Here is an 18,881-nt window from a genome sequence, read left to right on the forward strand (position 1 = left end):
ATTTTAACAAATCTTAACAAATAGTGTCTGTCACTCATTTCTAGGACAGACAATGGACAGGATGCTGGCACGTTTTGACTGTAGAAAAGATACACTAAAGTAATGTATCATGCTTAGGAAACACAGTGATTCTCACACAATGAAACAACTTCTAACAAACAAAATGCACACAATCTTATCTTCCAGAAAAAGGAACTATAGCCAACAGCAGCTGTAAGAAGACTGTCACTAGCTAGTCCAGCCAATTTTTAACTCTCAGACTCCAGAAGAAATTTTCATACTGCAAAAAGCTTTTCTGGCATGTTTACAACATACCCAAAAATGGGTATTCAACAAAACCTTCACAATGTTCTCCTCTCTTTAGGTGTAAACCCAACAGGACTTTTCATGACTACTGACTACCTATACTCACTCTGCAGTAATCAGCTATAAAAACAGTTGAACAGTAGAAAATTCTGGGCCATTGTGTGTTTATGACTTTTTTCAGGCTGTCACTTTTAAGGCTGACCCTGAATCATCCTGACCTTTACTTAGCTGTTGAAACGTCTATGCCTTATGTTACCAAGAAAAGAAATTGCTGCCTTAAAATGCTCTTGACCTTGTTCAGCACATTCCTCATGTCATAACTGACTTGCTTTTAGTCACCAGTAAAGCACAATCAATGAGTTCAGAAACAACAAACAAAAGTTGCAGAAGTTGCATTCCAGGAGCATTTATGATTTCTTCTAAGACTGAAGAGCTCCCTTCTAGCACTGTGAACTCCAGACTGTTGTAGATGCTCTGTCTTTTGCTTATATTTCTATGAATTATTATGTGATTCCTACAAGCACACTTCAGCATATTGTACTTACATCAACACTTACTAATGCTTAGCAAAACTTTTGACAAATACGGTCTGTTCTGGCTATGTACAAACAGTGAAAATAATATGGAGCTACAGAGTCATTATTCTCTAAGCTCTGTTTTCTCTTTAGCATAACAGATGTCCATTGAAAAGAAAAATATGTTTCCAATGCTTTTAAAATTACCAGGGTTTTTCCTCCACAAATATTTCCCATAAAAGCTGTTCCTGAGAGAAGTGAGTGACCAAAAGCCCCATTTGGAGCTGTTCAGGTGAGACACCTGGACACAGATTTGTACTTTCTTCTCCTTTCAGAGTGCTGAGTGAGGCTTCTACTTTGAGCAGCTCCTGGTAGATGTAGGACTGCACAGTAGGAAAATCTCTATTCAGTAGAAATGAGCAGATGTATTTTTAGCTGTGAAATAAAACCTGGATTTTAAAGAGTGAAATTCTGAGATATGAATAATCTCACTGTGCCACAGCAACTCTCTTACAACAGGTTTAAACTATAAATATTTGCCATAAATATTTGTATACAAGCCAAAAAAGAAGTTCAAGGATACTAAATGGATATCTAGTAGGCAATTTCTAACTAGTGCAGGTCAGATAGTTACCTATTGGTTTCAAATAAGCTTTGCAAAAACACCTTTATGTCATGATGTACACTTAACCATGTGTTTACAAGGTGTTTCACTTACAATGCAGACTTTGGGCTGTGTGAATCAAGTTTTCACTGAAAGTAAGAAACTCACCAGCACACCAAGAACAGTAGGTCAATAAAAAGCAGGACCAAGACCCAAGGTAGGAGGAAGGAAGGAATCACAAAGTTTTTTAAGGCCTCAGTTTCCATCAGCTGGGTGCAAGCACTTTTTTACTTGCTTCCTCTGAAGCTCTAGGGGTTGTATCAAGGTAATAAACATCAACTGTTACCATCTTGCGTGGCACTTCTTTAGCATGTTCATCCTGCAGATCTCAAAACACTTGACAAAACTCTGTCCTATGCTGTGTTAAAGCTCTGGAAAGGTTTCCCTGAATGTTATCAGAAATTTATAGTCAGAAGAGAAAAAAATCAACAAAAAGGCATATCAATCAAATATTTTTTTTCATTATAGGAACATCTAGGGATACCCAGTGAGGCAAAATCAGTCATGAAAGAGCACACAGGAAGAGATTGCATTTTTATAGTATAAATAAACAACACATGGGAAGAAGCAAATGGCCATTCCTAATTCACAGAGAAGAAAAAGTCAATGTGCCACATGTCCAAAGTCAAGCAGAAGCAGAGATAGGTTGCTTTGTCTAAAAAACATCCCAATGCCCAAGCCACTAGTATGGTACAATATAATGTTCCCTTTTTTTAAGGTGGTAAAAGGCATATCAGTAATTCATGAGAGAGTATCGTCTGATGGGAAGACTAGATGAACATTGACTATAACATATAGCTACAGGTTCTTGTTTAGTGACATAATGAATGTGTCAGACCTATGATGCCATCTCCACTAACTGAGGAAGGATTTTGTTTTTCTGTTTCCTATTCCCCATTTGTTTTTTGACTCTGAAATAAAACTAGTGACTCCAAGTAGCTTTTCTTTTTCTTGGACAGAGAATCTACTCTCAAGTGAAGTGGAAGAAGAGTGTCAATATGTTATGTTCTACTTTGTGGAGGAGGAAATGCCATTGCTCCAAGTAGCTGCCCTCTTCAGTCAAACTGCCTGAAGACAATGATAATAAACAAACAACCAAAAAAACCCCAAAACATAATTTTAAGAAATCTCTTTTATTTACATGTACCATTTTTATTTTAAAAGGTACATATACCTTTTTATTTACGTGCTAAATGCTTACACTCTGAAGACAGTAAGTCTTTGTGACAGGATACTGATTAATTCATCTCCAAACCCAAAAGCCAGCTCAAGCCTGTAGAAACCAGATATACTTTTTAAACTAGAATTTTCACTGAGGCTGTTATAAATGGATCAGAGCAGTGCAAAGTGGAAGCACTAACATATTATAGCATCTCAAAGATCTGTTCCCAAGAGCTGACATATATTCCTCATGCACCTGGAGCTGCACAAGTGCAGTAGGTGTGTAGAGAGAGGGAGAGAAAACCAACAGCAAGTGGCAGATACAATCCACCTAGTGAATTGAATTCCATCAGCTATAAATCTGTAGGAAACCTGTGTCACAAAAGAATGAGGAAGCTGGGGATGGGTTGATGAGAGCAAATGGCTTTCCACAATGGTATCCTGGAATATGAAGGGTGGATAGGTTGAAAGATCCCCTCTCACAAAGACCCTGCAGGCAAGGAGGCTGTTTCAAGATCCATCCCTTCCATGAATCCCCATGAAACTTGTTGCCTTACAGAAATCTGGAACAATTTATTGTTTTTTATTTTCAGAGAGTTTGAATCAGAATCGTTTTGGCTGGAAAAGATCTCATCAAATCTAATCAGTCACCTCACACTGTCAAGTCCATCACTAAACCACATCCCTCAGCACCTCAGCTACACGGCTTTTAAATATCTCCAGGGATGGGGACTCCACCACCTCTCTGGGCAGCCTGGGACAGTGTCTAACAGTGTTCTCGGTGTCTTATAAACCTCTCAGGGGAAAAGTTCTTCCTAATATCCGATTTGGGGTTTAGTTCAAGCTACTCAGCTTCTGGAGAACATCTCATTTTATCCAGTCTGAAATCTAAACCAATTTAGTTTTACTTTCACAAGACATAGTTTTGTCAGATAGAAGGGAGACAGAGACGAATCCAAAGCACACCTTAGTTCAGGCACTTCCTCCCCGGGGCAGAGCCGGCTATCTGGTCTCCGTCGCAGCGGAGATCCCGGAGGCAGCGGACGCTGTTCCTAGCATCAGTAACTTGGTGCCATCTCGCGGACAGAGGCTGGAAGCCCACGGCATCACCTGCAGCGCGGGCACCCGCACGCACGGAACAGCCCGGCGTGGAAGGGCCCTCGAAAGATGCTCTGATCCCATCTTTCTATTTTCTCTCTGAAGCGGATTTTGTAATAGAAGGACATCTGTGTTACTTTTGTGTCTTCGGTAGCCCACAGGAACAATATATAAGGTCACTGAGCCTGTGTGAATGTCCAAAATGTCATTGACTGAACATACACGTCAAATTGTTTTCAGAATTATGCCAGCCTGACCCTTAGAATATGTTCCTCATAGGATTCACCTAAAGATGATCAGAAAACAGAATTGCTGGGAAAACCCTGCTCAGAGAGGAGCACCAGACGGATTGGAGCAGTTTCTTCTGTAGTGACCAGGGCTGCCCTGCATTTGCTGAGATATTCACATGTCAGTGCCACCTTGAATCACAGAATCTCAAGGGCTGGAAGGGACCTCGAAAGCTCATCCAGTGCAACTCCCTTGCCAGAGCAGGACCACCTAGAGTAGGTCACACAAGAACTTGTCCAGGTGGGACTGGAATGTCTCCAGAGAAAGAGACTCCACAACCCATCTGGGCAGCCCCTTCCAGTGCTCTCTCACACTCACAGTGAAGAAATTCTTCCTTGTGTTTCTTTGGAACCTCTTCTGTTCCAGCATGTACCCATTGCCCCTTGTCCTATCATCATTGGCCATCACTGAGAACAGCCTGGCTCCTTGTATGTGTAAACATTAATGAGATCATCCCTCTGTCTCCTCCAAGCTACAGAACCCCAGACACAATGTCAAAAGCTAAAGAACCCCAGACACATTTGAACCACACCTGAATGATTTTAAGCAATCAACCCATGGTGACAGCACACACAGCTATACAAAGTAGAACTAAAGTGTGCTAATTGAGAGCCAGAACATTGCAGCATTTTGCCACCAGGCTGTACTTGTAAGAAACATTTCTGTCACTATACATTCTCATTACAAGGTGTTAAAATTGGCTAACAAATATCCTGCTCCTTTTTAATGTATAACATGACTGTACTTTAGTCAGTGTTTCTTGTCTCATTAAAAAGTAAAACAATTTCTCATCAGCATGAAATAACTGGTGCAGTTGATTTGCATACAGAGGCTTCCATATCACTGCCACATCTTTAAACATGCAGTCATATTTCATCGAAAACTCCCTGAAACACCTATGCACTCACTTCAAGGGAGTTACTGTTTAGCATCTGAGAGGTTACTAAGCACCCTAGAAGGATTTGTTGGATTTGTTTCTGCAAGTACTGCCACAAATGTACTTGACTTGTGGCGCTTGTTGTCATGAAAAGATGAAGGTACAGGTCACACATCTCTCAGTCCAAATGGAGATTCCTAAAAAATGCTTGGAAAAGCGTCTTGCTGATGAACATGCATCAGAAACATATAATATGGCACAGGCATAACATAGGCAGCCTTTGTGCAGCAGCAGTTGTGGTCTGGAAGGAACACACAGAATAAGACACACCAGAGAAGTCAGATTAAGCATTCTTCCATCTGGTTTTACTACTTTTAAAAAACTTACTAATAAGTTTGGTATCATCAATTAACGTGTTTGCCTCTTCTTTTGTCTCTTCCATCATCCTCTTCTTTTCAGTTGTATCAGCATTATTTGCCATCACTAGATGAACTCCAGTAATGAAGATACATACTAGTTAAAAGCTCATTATTGCACATCTGTCCCTTCCAAAATGAAGTGCTTATGCCTGTATCTTGCAATCCCTTTCCAAATTTGATTTAACAGCAATGCAGTAAAAAATTCAGGGGTTTAGGATGAGCAAATCAAAGTGAAAGATGAAACTGACAATGTGACCTAGTCGATGTTTACTAGAAACTATTAACCAAACTCCATTTATGTGTCGCAAAACAGAGACAAACATCTTTCCTCAAATACCCTGCAAAAATAAAGAAGTGAGACTCTGACTTCAAAAGCTCTTCAACACTGTAACAGTAGATCAAGTGCATTTTAATTGGAAAAAGATTCAGAGTGCAAAATACAGGTCTAGCTCTTTACCTAAACTGCTCCAATGCGCAGCCTCGCTGTCATGTTTCAGCTGAAGCCTCTTACTTGTACAATTCTCCACTATAACACTGGTGTGAGTCCAAACCGACAATAAAATGACTTAAGTTTCCTGGGATTTACTCTAACAGGAAGTTTTATCGTTGCATATCAGCATTAGTCATGCATTAGGTTATAGGTCAAGTCAAAACAAAGCAACCATGTCTTAAATTGTGAAGACAAAAGAAAGTAAAAGTGAAATCTTGAGCATACTATATGCAGTAATCTGATGTTGACTTTAATAGAATCAGTATGTCCCCCAGAAAACTGTCTGTAGGAATTCAGGTCTTTTGTTTTATGTATCCAGCACTCATTACACAGTATGCTCCTCTTGTGAGAGGTGAAGACCTTAGGTAAATCCATATGCACGCTTGATTGGGGTAGGAATTACACTTTTAATCAACCATTCTCTTGGATAAGAGGTTGAAGATTATTTTACCTAACTGTAATTTTCAGATTTGGACATTTCTGCTATCTGAAACTGGAGAAAAACATCAGCTTCCTATTCAGCATCTTCATTCCACAGGTGCCAGATGAGCTCAAAAGCCATGCTACTGCTGTAGCAGCATTCTCCATTCTTTGAGGCACTTTGCAGATAAAACCAGTTATTTTTAAGCCATCAGGACTTTCACCTGAGTCAGTGCAGAAAGCTTATCATAATCAAATATTATTTTACCAAAACCTGTCAAATCCACTCTCCTTATTGCTGGTATTTGAATGCTAAAATATCCAACAATGTATTTCGATTTCCAATTGGTTTGGTTATTTTATCCCTTGGAATAACACAGCTCTACTCCAGATGTACTTTAATCTTCCTTACTCATTCTGCCAAATTTCTGTTTTCTGTTTTCCATTTGCTTGGTGCTCTCATCACGAGCAATATGTCTGTGTCACTTCCTCCCTACATGTTCAGGCTTTTTCTTGAATCATGCAATTTGTAAGAAGAAAAGCCAAGAGGAGAATGCAGGTTTTTTGTGGTTGCTATTTTTAAATACAGGAACTTCTGTGGGGCTGTTGGAAAGGGAAATTCCTTTTGAAGAGCAGATAATAAACAACATGCTAGCAATAACATATATGCACAACCAGACTTGAAAAAAATCTCATGTTCTACCCCTCTGGCAGGCCAACACAAATGAGACATCCAAAGAGAAACAACAGAGAGTCAGGTTCCCAACTGTATCTGGTGCTGTGGGGATTTGAGATGTTTGCTGAAACAGATGGACTGTCACCAATAATCTGGGACACTGGGTTACTGGTATCTCTTCTCTGTCCCCATCTCCTCCTCATGGATTGGCCTGACATGGTAAATACAACTTTGATTCCCACGGATGCAAGGCTAACTTCCCTGTGAATCAAAACCTCCTGTTTCCAGATCAAGGGCTACATGGGTGGAGAGGAAGGGAGAGCCCCTTTGAACCTGGAGATGAGAGAGGCAAAGGAGTCCCAGTGGCAGCACAGAGATAGGGAGATCAGTCCATTCCTATTTGCTCTTCCTAGGACCATGTGAACTGCTATCCTCTTTTAAATCCCAGGGCACCTTCCTGAGGGACCATCAGTTCCACAGTCTGCTGGCAGTCAAATATTGTTGGTCTGAACCCGCACCTGCAGATGAGATTACCTTATGTTTAAAAGACAATGAGTGGAAAATAGCAAGAATATGTTCACAGTATTCTAGGATATTCTACTTTGAAATAGCATGAGAAATCCAGGTAAGACAAGCACTGTCTTTGGGTTTCTGCCAGGATATAAATGTATTGCAGCTAAGAACTTTTGTAGCATTAAATGGTGCTCTGGTTCCAGGCAGTGTGCTGGGGAATGATGATGACTGTACTCTAGCAATGTGATTCCACTTCAGAGAGTGCAGTCACAAGTAAAATCATCAATGCAGCTTTATACCCTAATCCTGTTCATATTCCTGTTTAGCTACCAGCTTTCTGTTACTTCTGCCTAAACAAACGGTTCCATCAGAATGAAAATCTTGTGTTTTATAGTTTACTATGAAAAGTAATGGTAGCTTTTCCTGTTCTTCCAGTAAAGTACTTTTCCATGTTATTAGATGCTAGTTGATATCACGTTTCAGCCTTTCCCTCATGGCTCACTCTTTTTTACCCAGCCACTTATTTACATGAAACTTTCAGGAATGTATTACCTGAGATTGCTGCCCCTGATAAATCTGCTTGAAGTAGACAATGAATTGCAAGTTTTTAAAGAGAACCACTCCCAAACACAACACCCTGGGCTGATGGCAGCATCATTTCTTAAGAAAATCAAATTTAGAAAACCAACCAATCAAGCAACAAAAATCAAACAGAGAAGTCCTGCACTGTGCTGGACTTCATGCCTCTCAGAGGCTGTTCATCATCCCAGCCAGAATGCAAGAATGTTTGATAACATAGATAAGTAGATTTTACTCTCAAGGTTCATTATTTATTATGCAGCAATTCCATACAAAGGTCTTTAATAGCAGCCATAGCACTTCTTTATTCACAGTGTAAATGTACTGTGTAAACGCTTGTAAAACTTTATGAGCTCCATTGCTTCAAAGCACTTACAATTCAGGTATGATTAATAAATCATGCATGCGCACACTGTCTCATGTCTCTCCCTAACCTTTCCGGGCAATACTCCAGTTAATTTGTGTCACATCATAGGCAAAGAGCTCCTCCACACTGACTGAGAAGTGTGGCTAGGGTTGGTTTGGGTTTTTTTTTGTTGTTGTTAGCTAACTCTAAAAGACACAAGACTCCTTGTAATGGAGCCGTATCAGAGATTTAATTAACTTTTACTTTTCTCCCCCACACATGGTCCACCAGCTGTTGCCTTCATCTCACACATTCTCTCCTTTACTTATTGATGCTGCTGAGCACCCATATCCTCGTCAAAGATTTCTTAATTTCGTGGTCTGACCTCCATGGGGCTTCTTTAGGGTGTCAAGCAGCAGTCTGGTTCTACTCAATCTTCTGGAGAGCTCCCACTAGGTGGCACCGACTATCTGACATTCTTCTTTGCACCTTGCATATCAATTTCCCTCGCTCCAGGCCTTCCCTCCCTTTTTGCAGCATTTCCAAACACTGAGCTCATCGGTTTTAATAAGTGCAAAAACAAACAGCTCCTGGAATCTTTTTTCCCTGTCCTTATAGTGCTGCCCAGAGCCAAGCCAAAAGCCAAGCTATGCTTTTTCAGAGACAAAAAGATCAATTTCCAATGTCATCTCTAGAGCTAGTTCAAGAATCTTACTGGTATAGCCATTAGTTACTATCTTCATACAAGTCCTTGGTGGTTCTTTACTTTGTCGTCCTCATTTATATGTGCATGCATAATAACCCTACCCTCGGCAAGAATACCCCTTAAGCCAGACAAACTGATGAGCTGGACAAACAGGGAAAGCTGTAAGAAAAACTGATGTGGCAGTGACTGAAAGCTGCCAGCAGGCATTTATCTTCTGGTAAATGGGAGGAGGGGAAACTTAGATGAAACCCTTTGAAGGGTCTGCAAACAGAAACTGGATCAGCAAAAACCGTGGCTCAACGACGTCCTGGTAGCAAACAAAAAAAATAGTAATTCTCTCAACAAGAAGCAGTCAAGAGTAATTTCCCACCAATAGGACTGAAGTTCTTTTGTATATCTCAGAAATCAAATACAATGCATAAAGATGAACAATATAAACCACGGTGAAGAGCTGTACTTGAATCAGTGAAACAGAAAAAGGTTTGCAAACCTGGGGACAGTGATCATAACATATTTTAAGAGGTCTAGTCTTGTGCATTGAGTCATCCAAACACCAGGGCTATGTTAATCCTACAGCAACTCACATGCTAAACAATGCCACTCAAATTCAAGATATTTGTGCTACTGGTAAGACAAATAACTGCACAACAAGTAAACACTAACAAAAAAATCCACCAAAAAACGCTCACACAATGATGTCCTAAAGACTAGGGGAAAAAACCTGGGGAAATTGTAGAATTTTCTGAAACTCTACAAATGAATAGAGTTTTTACTTAAATTAAGGACCTCTTTTCTTTTGCAAGAGCTCAGTGAGTTCTTGACAGCCTTTTACAAATTGAGGCCTAGATATTACAAATGGGTACATATGTGTTTAAGTGCAACCACTCCTACCAAGTTCAACAGTGACACTTGAAACACAGAACGTTACAAAGCTTGCAGGAGAAGAGCTTAAGATTTTTCTGACAGATCATTCTCAAATTCAGTTACTTTCTCCACTCCTCTATACTCTTTTCTATTCTCAAACAAATCTGTAAAATTCCTTTGCACTGGAACTAATTTTATTTGGTAATGTAACAGTAAAGTATTTCCACGACTAACAATTAGGACAGATAGTCATGCTCTGTGAGAGAAGCTTGCACATATTTTTCTGGTGTATAAGAGCAACACAAAAGCTAGAAATAAATAATTACAATCCAGTGATAACCCTGTAACTGACTGGAAAAAGTTCGAGTCTGGCAGGGCATGAAAATATTACTAATGGGGATGGCAGTCCTCTGAAGATGAAAATGAATGTGAATGCAGCTGTTAAAATCCTGAGTTCATTTTAATTTCATTTAAAGTCCTTTACATTACTTCAGATTTTATACATAAATTCATGAGTGCTTGTTTTCTCTCTTTGAGTTAATTCCACAAAGTAAACAGTTCTTTCCAAACCTTGCTTAAAAGTCTCAATCTCAGATCCTTACCAAAAAAAATCACAAAGATATCACAGATACGACCATCAATGAAATTTACATTAGTTCTCAGTCACTATCTTCTCTTACAGTGCAATGGTTATAGTTTTACAGCTGTAGGATATCAGATCTTGGCTTTTATTCAGATGCTGGAAAATCAAAAGACTGTGAAAAAATAGACAAGTTCTTCGAGACTGGAAAAATTCAAGATTCACTGACCTATTTACTGCTCCATCTGCCATAGCCTCCAGTCAGGACAGCCCAATGGGAAATGCACCAGGAAAATGTAATCACTGGGGATTATTCTATGTATCAGGGAAAAAACACAATGTCTGTAGTCAGCATTCCCAAGCTCAACATTTTCCTCTAACTCATAAAATATGGAATGCAACTGCTATCTTTTGAAACAGTAAAATGGGAATGCCCACTTCCCTCACAGAATTATTCAGCTAGGACACAGGATTCCTCAACACACTATCAGATGGTAAAAACACCAGGCTCCTGTGTCCAAACTGTTCTTGTAATTTTGTGGAGTTATATTTTTCTCCCAGTCCCACCTCACTTGCAGGCACAGCCCCATGGCTTTCCTGCAGAGATGCTCATACTACAGAGCACACCCACCTGCATGTGGCAGACAGAGCATTATTGTTTGTATTTCACATAGTGGTTCAGATTGATCTGTAGTATAAACAAAACACACAGAAGCAAAATACACACAGATCCCTGTCTCAGAGCACTTCTGTTCTATGCAAATAACCTGCTGTTAGACAACTGCCTACAGGCTCAAATATCCAACTCCTTAATTGTAAGAGTATTTGTATTATCATTAACACTCAAACATTATTAATTTCCTCTTTTTTTTGTAAAACACCAGCCCTCAGGAACACAGCTTCCAATTACAAGTTTCTTACAAGGTGAATCACTTGACCATTGTTTAACGTCAGCCCATGATTTAACATGGTATTTAAATGACTAATATTTAAGTGTTTACTCTTGGATTTTATGGCACCTGGCATGGGAAGAATAATGGACCACGTCATGGTATAAAGAGGGTTGGTTTAGAGTTTTTTTTTTTTCTGGGGACTGCAGCAAACAGCTGATTAAATTCCAGTGTTTCCTAGAAGTTGCTCTGCCTTGACAGGCAACTAATAGCTCCAACATAGAATCCTGGAGAACTGCACCTTCAAGTTCATCTGTGGTTGCTGTAAGGCAATGATGTAATGTATGGCAGCTCCGAGTGCATTCTATATGTGTCACAGCTGTAGTGAATTTGTAGATCTGTGGCACGTGTAGCTCCATTACTCCCTAGTCCTATTAAAACAACTATACATTTCAATGCATTGGCTTACCTGCATTAATTATTTACAAAGGATAATGTTTTGGAGCCAGTAAAATAACACGACTAAGTCAGGAAGCACCAGAAACAAGATATTCAGACCATGGCCTCCTTACTCATTCCACTGCTAACCACATTTTCTCACCTCAGTGTGAAATGCTGTTTAAATTATTCTGTGTACCAGAGCAGCATTTTCTTCCCAGTGTTTCATCCCCATTCCTACCGTGAATGCAGAGTGATCTAGAAAAATGTATTTTTATATGCATCCACGAGGTAGAATCTACTGTTCTACTGGCTGAACTGAGGCATCAGAAAACAAACCCCAGTTTGGGATATTTGATGTATGATTTTTCTTTTTGTTGCAGAATATTAAGTGGCATAGAACTTTTAATATTAAAATACAGCCCTCCTTGCCCTCACCTCAAATTAGGACATCAGCAAACAGAGTTGAGCGGATTACTTGAGCTGGACACAAAACACGGGCAGCTTGATTTCCCCTAATGTCACAAACTATGACCTCAGGCAAGGATAAACTCAGTTTTCCCAGAAGCATCCACCTCCTCAAGTCCAGCCTTTTATTCCTTCTGCTCCTGACCACAAATAAATGACACTGAGTGTTAAAACAATCTTTATACGCATTAGTAAGTTTCGGTCACTGGAAAGAAAGGTCAATCTGGCCTAAACATCTGCAGTTGGAATGTACTTTGTAGCTAGAGAGGTAATAACCTATGCCTTGCCAGTGCATTCCTTAACTTCTGGAAACTACGTGAATGTGACTTGTATGGGACAACCTTCACTGTCCATTTCCATCAGTTTGGATCCCTGATCCATTGATTGGTAAGATTTAAAAGACAAATAAAAGACCTGTTGCCTGATCTATTTAACTGCTGTGTTCATTGGATCCTTCTGGAAAAACTCAAAGCTGTTCCAGGACCGTTTTTTGTTAGAAATTGGTATCCCTAGCTACAAAATAATCATAGAAGGAAACTGAGTAAAACTGACAGTGAACAAAAGGAAAGAAAATACAAGAGGAGTACACTAAAAGGAGCAAAACAAAAGAAACAAAAAGCCATGCAGTTCTGTGATGTTCAAACTTACGGAGGGCTGGCTTCCCACATCTTGTGATTGATGGTGAGAACCCATGTCCCAAAGAAAGGGACTATTTCTGCCATCTCTCCCTTGAACAGGTTCCCGGATATCCAGTTGAGTGTGAACACGTCTCCCCTCCTTCTTTTAGGGAACTTATGGGCTTATACTTTACATATTGCTGCTCCTCTAATTTCTCAAAACTTACAGGAACTTCATTTTGCCCAACATCTCTAGGATCTGGTTAAATTTGTCCAAAATCGGCCAATGTATTGGCCAACTGCTCTTACTCCCAAGGCACAAACCAACAGACGGCTTGATTGCAAAAGCCTCATTTGCTTAGGAAATTAAGCTAAAGATGATAAATTCCCTGTTGCAGCCTCTGAGTGTGCTTCCCATGGTACAACATGGCTCAGAAAGCACTTATCTCTCATCTTTTCTGATTATATCAGTAACTTAATGATTAGTCAAAGTAACGTTCTTCTCCTAGCAACTAATTTAATGCTTTTTAATATATTACGTTTTCTTTTAGGTCCAAACCTTTCTATTTTGGGACTTTCAATTCAAATTTGCCTAATAGCTTCATATAATAATCCCTTGCTCCCAGTAAATTCCTCATTTTAACTCTAATTGGTTTGCTTATGAAGAATCACAATTTACATGAGCTGAAGAGATATATCACTAGCTATTACTGAATATAAGTAATATTTGATTAAGCAAAAGGAGATACTAATTTGCTTTTTTTCTCAGCACTTGCTAATGAAATTGCCAGTTTCTACAAGCAGGTAAAGTCCATTTACAACATAATAATTTAAATGTGTTGGAATAGGCATTAAATAACAATGCCGGTTCATCGTCCTCTTAAATTTATGGTATCTGTTCATCTTAATGATAACCCAAAGTGACTACTGTAGCCAGATGAAGCTACTGGTTAGTCAGTTGCTCTCCAGTACAAAGTGATCAAAACTAAAAGGCTTAGACTGGTTTTAAGAGAGGTAACATAAGCAACAAGTGGAAACACAAGAAATTAAACTAAATAGCTGCAATACTGAAGTATAAATTACCTTCAGTGATTTCAAAGTCTGGTGCCATTCTGCTTAACTGTGTTCAGCGTGACAGCTTGGTAATGCACAGGACATCTCTGAATGAGTCTGGGAGAGGAAGGGAAGCTGGAGTCTGGGGGTACTAAGAAATGGGTCAGTCCATTCTCCCTAGTGACAAGAAATAGAACAAGAAGAAACAGTCTCAAGTTGTGCCAGGGGAGGTTCAGGCTGGATATGAGGAGGAATTTCTTTCCTGAAAGGGTTGCCAGGTATGAGAATGGGCTGCCCAGGGAGTGGTGGAGTCACCGTTGCTGGAGGGGTTTCAGAGACAGGTGGATGTTGCACTGAGGGAAATGGTCTAGTGGTTGATAAGGTTGGGACAAAGGCTGGAATCCATGAACTTAAAAGGTCCTGAAAAGATTCTATGATTGACCTGCTTCTGCATGGGGGCTGGACTAGATGGTGTCTAAACCCCTACCGTTCTATGATTCTATGACTACTTTGTGAAAGAAATGGATACAATAAACCTGCATGGAGATAAGTCAATTTGAAACACTTCAGCTTTTGCACAGAAGTTTTTAAATGTAACATTGGGAACTTCAGGAAGCTCCTTACAGGCAAGGGCAGAGAACATAATTGCTTTTCAAAGGAATTAAACTTTCTTCCTGGGTTTGTACCATCATTTTGAACACTGTGCTCCTCAAATAGGAAGCAAAGCATTCTGTTAAATTAAAAGAATAACAAACATAAACTTGAAATACATTTGGATAAGTCATAGCAGCTTGTGGTGCTGACTGCTATTAATTACTAGTATATGTAGAATATTTGAATAACAAATTTTTAAGCCTCTTTGAAGTAGTTTTTCTTTTAAGGATAGAATAATGCCTGTGAAAAACACAGATTGATGAGTTAGATACGTTTCGAGTCAAATGCTTTGGAGTATGTCTTTGATTATTATTTTTTGCTTACTCTTGCTTCTAGTTTAGCTTGAGTCTTGGTTGCTGGCTTTTTTTTCCCGTCATAAAACACACTAGCAGAGAGAACCTAGTTACCTCCTGTCTCACCTTTTTTTTACACCCGACACTGGCATTTGGGAGTGCTGCTTTGGCACAGATATAGTCTGCACCTGAATTACGATCTTGATTAACCTCTTGGAGAAGAAAAAGACAAAGAGCAGGAAGGCCAACACCCTGAAACAAAGTACCACCAACGACCTGTGGAAAAAATTAACTAATCTGGTGACGAGTGTAAATAAATCAGGGGATTGGTTGGAAAAGCGGTTCTTTGGGACTTTGCCTTCTAGTACGAGGCCACTCACTCCAGGAGCCCGGCGTCCCGCAGGTCTCCATAGGCCTCGCTGTCACTGCGTGGGACGGGGATCGTCTGACCCCCACAGGTCCCGTTACCCCTCGCCTCAGGGGCTGTCCCAGGCGGTTCCACAGCGACTGCTCCTCCCGCCACACGCCTCGTCCGACACGCTGTCATACAGCCCCACTCAGACACAGCCCCCGGCCCCTGGGGCACACAGACCCGGCTACGCAGACCCCGGCTGCAGCGGACCCACCACCGGGCCCCGCGACGCCCCCACCCCGGGCCGGGCTGCTCTGGGCCGGGCGTGCGGCAGAAGGCGGGCGGAGGGAAGCGAAGCGCCCGGCGGCCCGGACGGACGCAGCGGGCACCCAATGCGCTCCGGCGCTGCCGCCCCGAAGGGAGGGGAGAGACCCGCGGTTGGGCCCAATGAGGCCGCGCCCGGAGCGGGACTTCCTTCGGGGATCCCGCAGCGGGGAGCCGCGGCGGAGCGGAGCTGACACGTAAGTGCGGGGCCGGGGCAGCTGCCTTTGTTCCTCTGAGGCGGCACCGGGCCGGGCGGGTCCCGCGGCGGGGCTGGGCTGAGGGCGCCGCCCCCTCCCGCAGCTCCGCTCCCGCAGGCCGCGGCCGCCCCCGCCCGCTCCTGCCGCGGGGACCCGGGGGCCGGCCCGTCAGCGGGGGCCGCCCCCTCCCGCCGCCGGGCGGCTCCGGGCAGCCTCGCGGCCGCAGCATGCGGCTGGGCCACCGGCCCCGCGCCGCGCAGAGTGCCGCCGGCCGCGCCCCGACGCGCGGGGACCGCACGCAGGGGGACGCCGCCCGGGGCGTCGCGGCCGCGGTGGCGGCCAGGGGCTGAGGCTCTCGGCCGGCCCCTCCCTCCCGCCGTCCTTCCCGCCCTCCTCCTCCTCCTCCCGGCGCGGGCCCGGGGCCTCCGATGTCGCCGCCTCGTCGTCCGCCGCCTCCAGCTGCCCGCTGCTGAGCCGTGAGGGGCGGAGGCCCTCGGGATCCCACTGGGGACATGGGCAACGGAATGTGCTCACGAAAGCAGAAGCGGATTTTCCAGAGCCTCTTGCTTTTGACTGTGGTGTTCGGCTTCCTCTACGGGGCGATGCTCTACTACGAGCTGCAGGGCCAGCTGAGGAAGGCTGAGGCCACGGCGCTCAAGTACCAGCAGCATCAAGAGTCCCTCTCAGCTCAGTTACAAGGTACTTACCTCGGCAGGAGCCTCTGCCACTCTTTCCTAAGGCTTGCAGAATACCTTCCTTCCCCCTCCTCCTCTTCTGGGGGAGTCTGAGCTCCAGTTGTCCAACCTCTCACAAAGTTTTGCTTCTTCTATGCTTGTTCCCCTCTTCTCCAGCCTGTGAGGTTTTTGGTATCTAACTGTGGGTAGGTTCCTAGCCCCGCTGAAATCACTGAGATTTTGACGTGGACTTTCAGAGAGCTCTCATTCCCCCTCACTGCCTCACATTTTATAGAGTGACTGACTCTTGGTCCCAAAAGACTGCACATCACCTTGCAATTTCTGGTATAAATGGAGAAGGCAGGCAGGTTGCCTGCTGCTCATATAACAGTACTGACCACGTTCAGTTCTGGGACTTTTGCATGCCTCTGCGTTGTTGTAGCAGTGTTCGTTTTATGCTGCTGAGAGAACATTTAGCTGCAAAAATGCAAGGCTGCGGTTCTCGCACAGCATAAACCTTAAATAGCTCCAGGAGGAAGGAGAGCATTTTTTAATAAAGCATTTTTTAAAAGGGTGATTTGAAGTTTGTAGAAGTTATTTGAATAAGGGTATTCTATTACTCTTGGAATAACTTTGAACTTCTTGACTTAAAGCTGCCAAATGAAAATAGATCCTCGTGTAGCTTGATTTAAGGATGCATCAAATGTGGATGTCTTGTACTTCAAGATGAAAAGATGATAATGTCTGACATCAGCAAGTCCAGAAGTAAGATGCAGAGCAGCACATAGAAATGTGAAACATCAATGCTCTAGGAAGTGCAAGACTGCAGCTCCTCTCTGTCAAGTGCAAGGTCATCAGGTTGGCATGTACAAAGTCCTGAGTCAACTTTCAGAACTAATCTTTAGAGTTTTATTTCTCAAAAGCATGAAAAAGAATGGTCTGCTGTAGCAGCCGTGGTAGTACTTCAGAGTCATCTTCAACCATACTTTTCACTGTGGAAGCATATATAAGAGCATACAGTTTTTATGCAGAGAGCACAGAATTGGGCTTCTGCTGTTAGATTCTTATAGTGATTTGTTACTTGACTATGTTTAGCTACAATCTGAGACCATCATTACTTAGTATTTCAATTTCAGGCCATTTTCAGGTAATGCCAAGGAAATAAAATTGACATAAACCTTCACTTTAATACTGAAGAAGGTGTAAATGTTTGGCTGGGAGACGGGTATGTGGCAGATGGCTAAAAGGCTACTTTTGCTAGTCTGTATAATTGCCAGCAGTATTTGAAGAGGACACAGAAACATCTTGTTCTCAAGCTAAAATTCAACAAGTTAGCTTTTTCTGTTACTCTGGCTATACCAAAGAGAAGCATGCAACAAACTTTACCCTAACACAGAGGAGAGATTCTCTTCATCAAATGTATTGAGTCTGGACCGTTAGTTTAAACTTTCCGTATCTGAAAGATTATTTTTGAGTAGCCATCATCTATCCAAGCCAAGTTCACAGAAGGAGCAGGCAACTAGTAGTGGTGACAGAGCTGCATTTTCTATAAGTATTCTCTTGCTCACTTGAGTGAGTCAATGAGAAATGTAAAATATGGACTGGAATCTGAAAACGTGAACACATTTTATTATCAGTACAATAAGTTCACATGATTTGGGGACCCATGCCTATTAAATGTATCCAGCCTATTAAGTAGAAGATCTTATCTGTACATAGTACAGTAGCAATAAACCTTGCTTAAGAAACATAATTGCTAGCAATTAAGTCACAAAATAGAAGGAAAATATGTAACAATAAAACTAGTTCTTTACATTTTCCTGTATTATTGCAATACCCAATATATGTCAGAGAGTGAGGCTGAAAGCCCAGAGACACACAGCAGCGAGCATTATTTCCTTCATCTCCATCTAAAGTAAGTGGAAGCTATATGCCTAAGGACTTCAGAGGATTTGGGCCTAATGAGGTAGAAATAAACTTTTTTTCTCTGTCTTTCCCTCTACATTTAATGGCTCTTTCTGGGGTGGCCTGCTCTGCATAACAATCACTTGGATACTTGCAGTGGGAGTTTATTAGTGAGGAGAAGGTGGAGAATTCAGAACCTGAGCCTGTGCCCAGCTTACCTGGAGATACACAAGCACCACGGTAACTAGTTATGTACAACACCAGAGCCATTTCTGAACCTTTCCCATTGTAACTCTTTGATATGAAACAACAGGAAGGAATTGTCTTTAAACAGAGACTTTGAAACTACATCAAATGCTGACAGAAAATCCCTTGTTTGCAGGTGCAGTATCTGACTGTACTTTGAACTTTTGATTTTAAATGGCCTGGATTTTGAACCAACAATATTTCCAAACAAAACCCCCTCAAATAGTAATATCTAGGTTACATGTCTTTGCTGTCCTTAACAACAGGA

The 18,881-nt window shown here is 41.9% G+C and overlaps 1 protein-coding gene across 4 annotated transcripts in view; it reads left to right on the plus strand.

Annotated features, from left to right (window-relative positions):
• Positions 1-16,058: 16,058 nt before the first annotated feature.
• The window catches only part of GOLIM4 (golgi integral membrane protein 4), a 32,314-nt gene continuing 29,491 nt past the window's right edge, over positions 16,059-18,881 (plus strand). For all 4 annotated transcript variants that reach the window (XM_062005996.1, XM_062005997.1, XM_062005998.1 and 1 more), the window contains exon 1: positions 16,059-16,487. In XM_062005996.1, coding sequence (XP_061861980.1) covers positions 16,301-16,487 — 187 coding nt within the window. In that variant the 5' untranslated portion in view covers positions 16,059-16,300. The remainder of the gene's footprint in view (positions 16,488-18,881) is intronic.

Source organism: Colius striatus, chromosome 12 (genome assembly GCF_028858725.1).
Source record: "Colius striatus isolate bColStr4 chromosome 12, bColStr4.1.hap1, whole genome shotgun sequence".
In the NCBI taxonomy this organism is placed as follows: domain Eukaryota; kingdom Metazoa; phylum Chordata; class Aves; order Coliiformes; family Coliidae; genus Colius; species Colius striatus.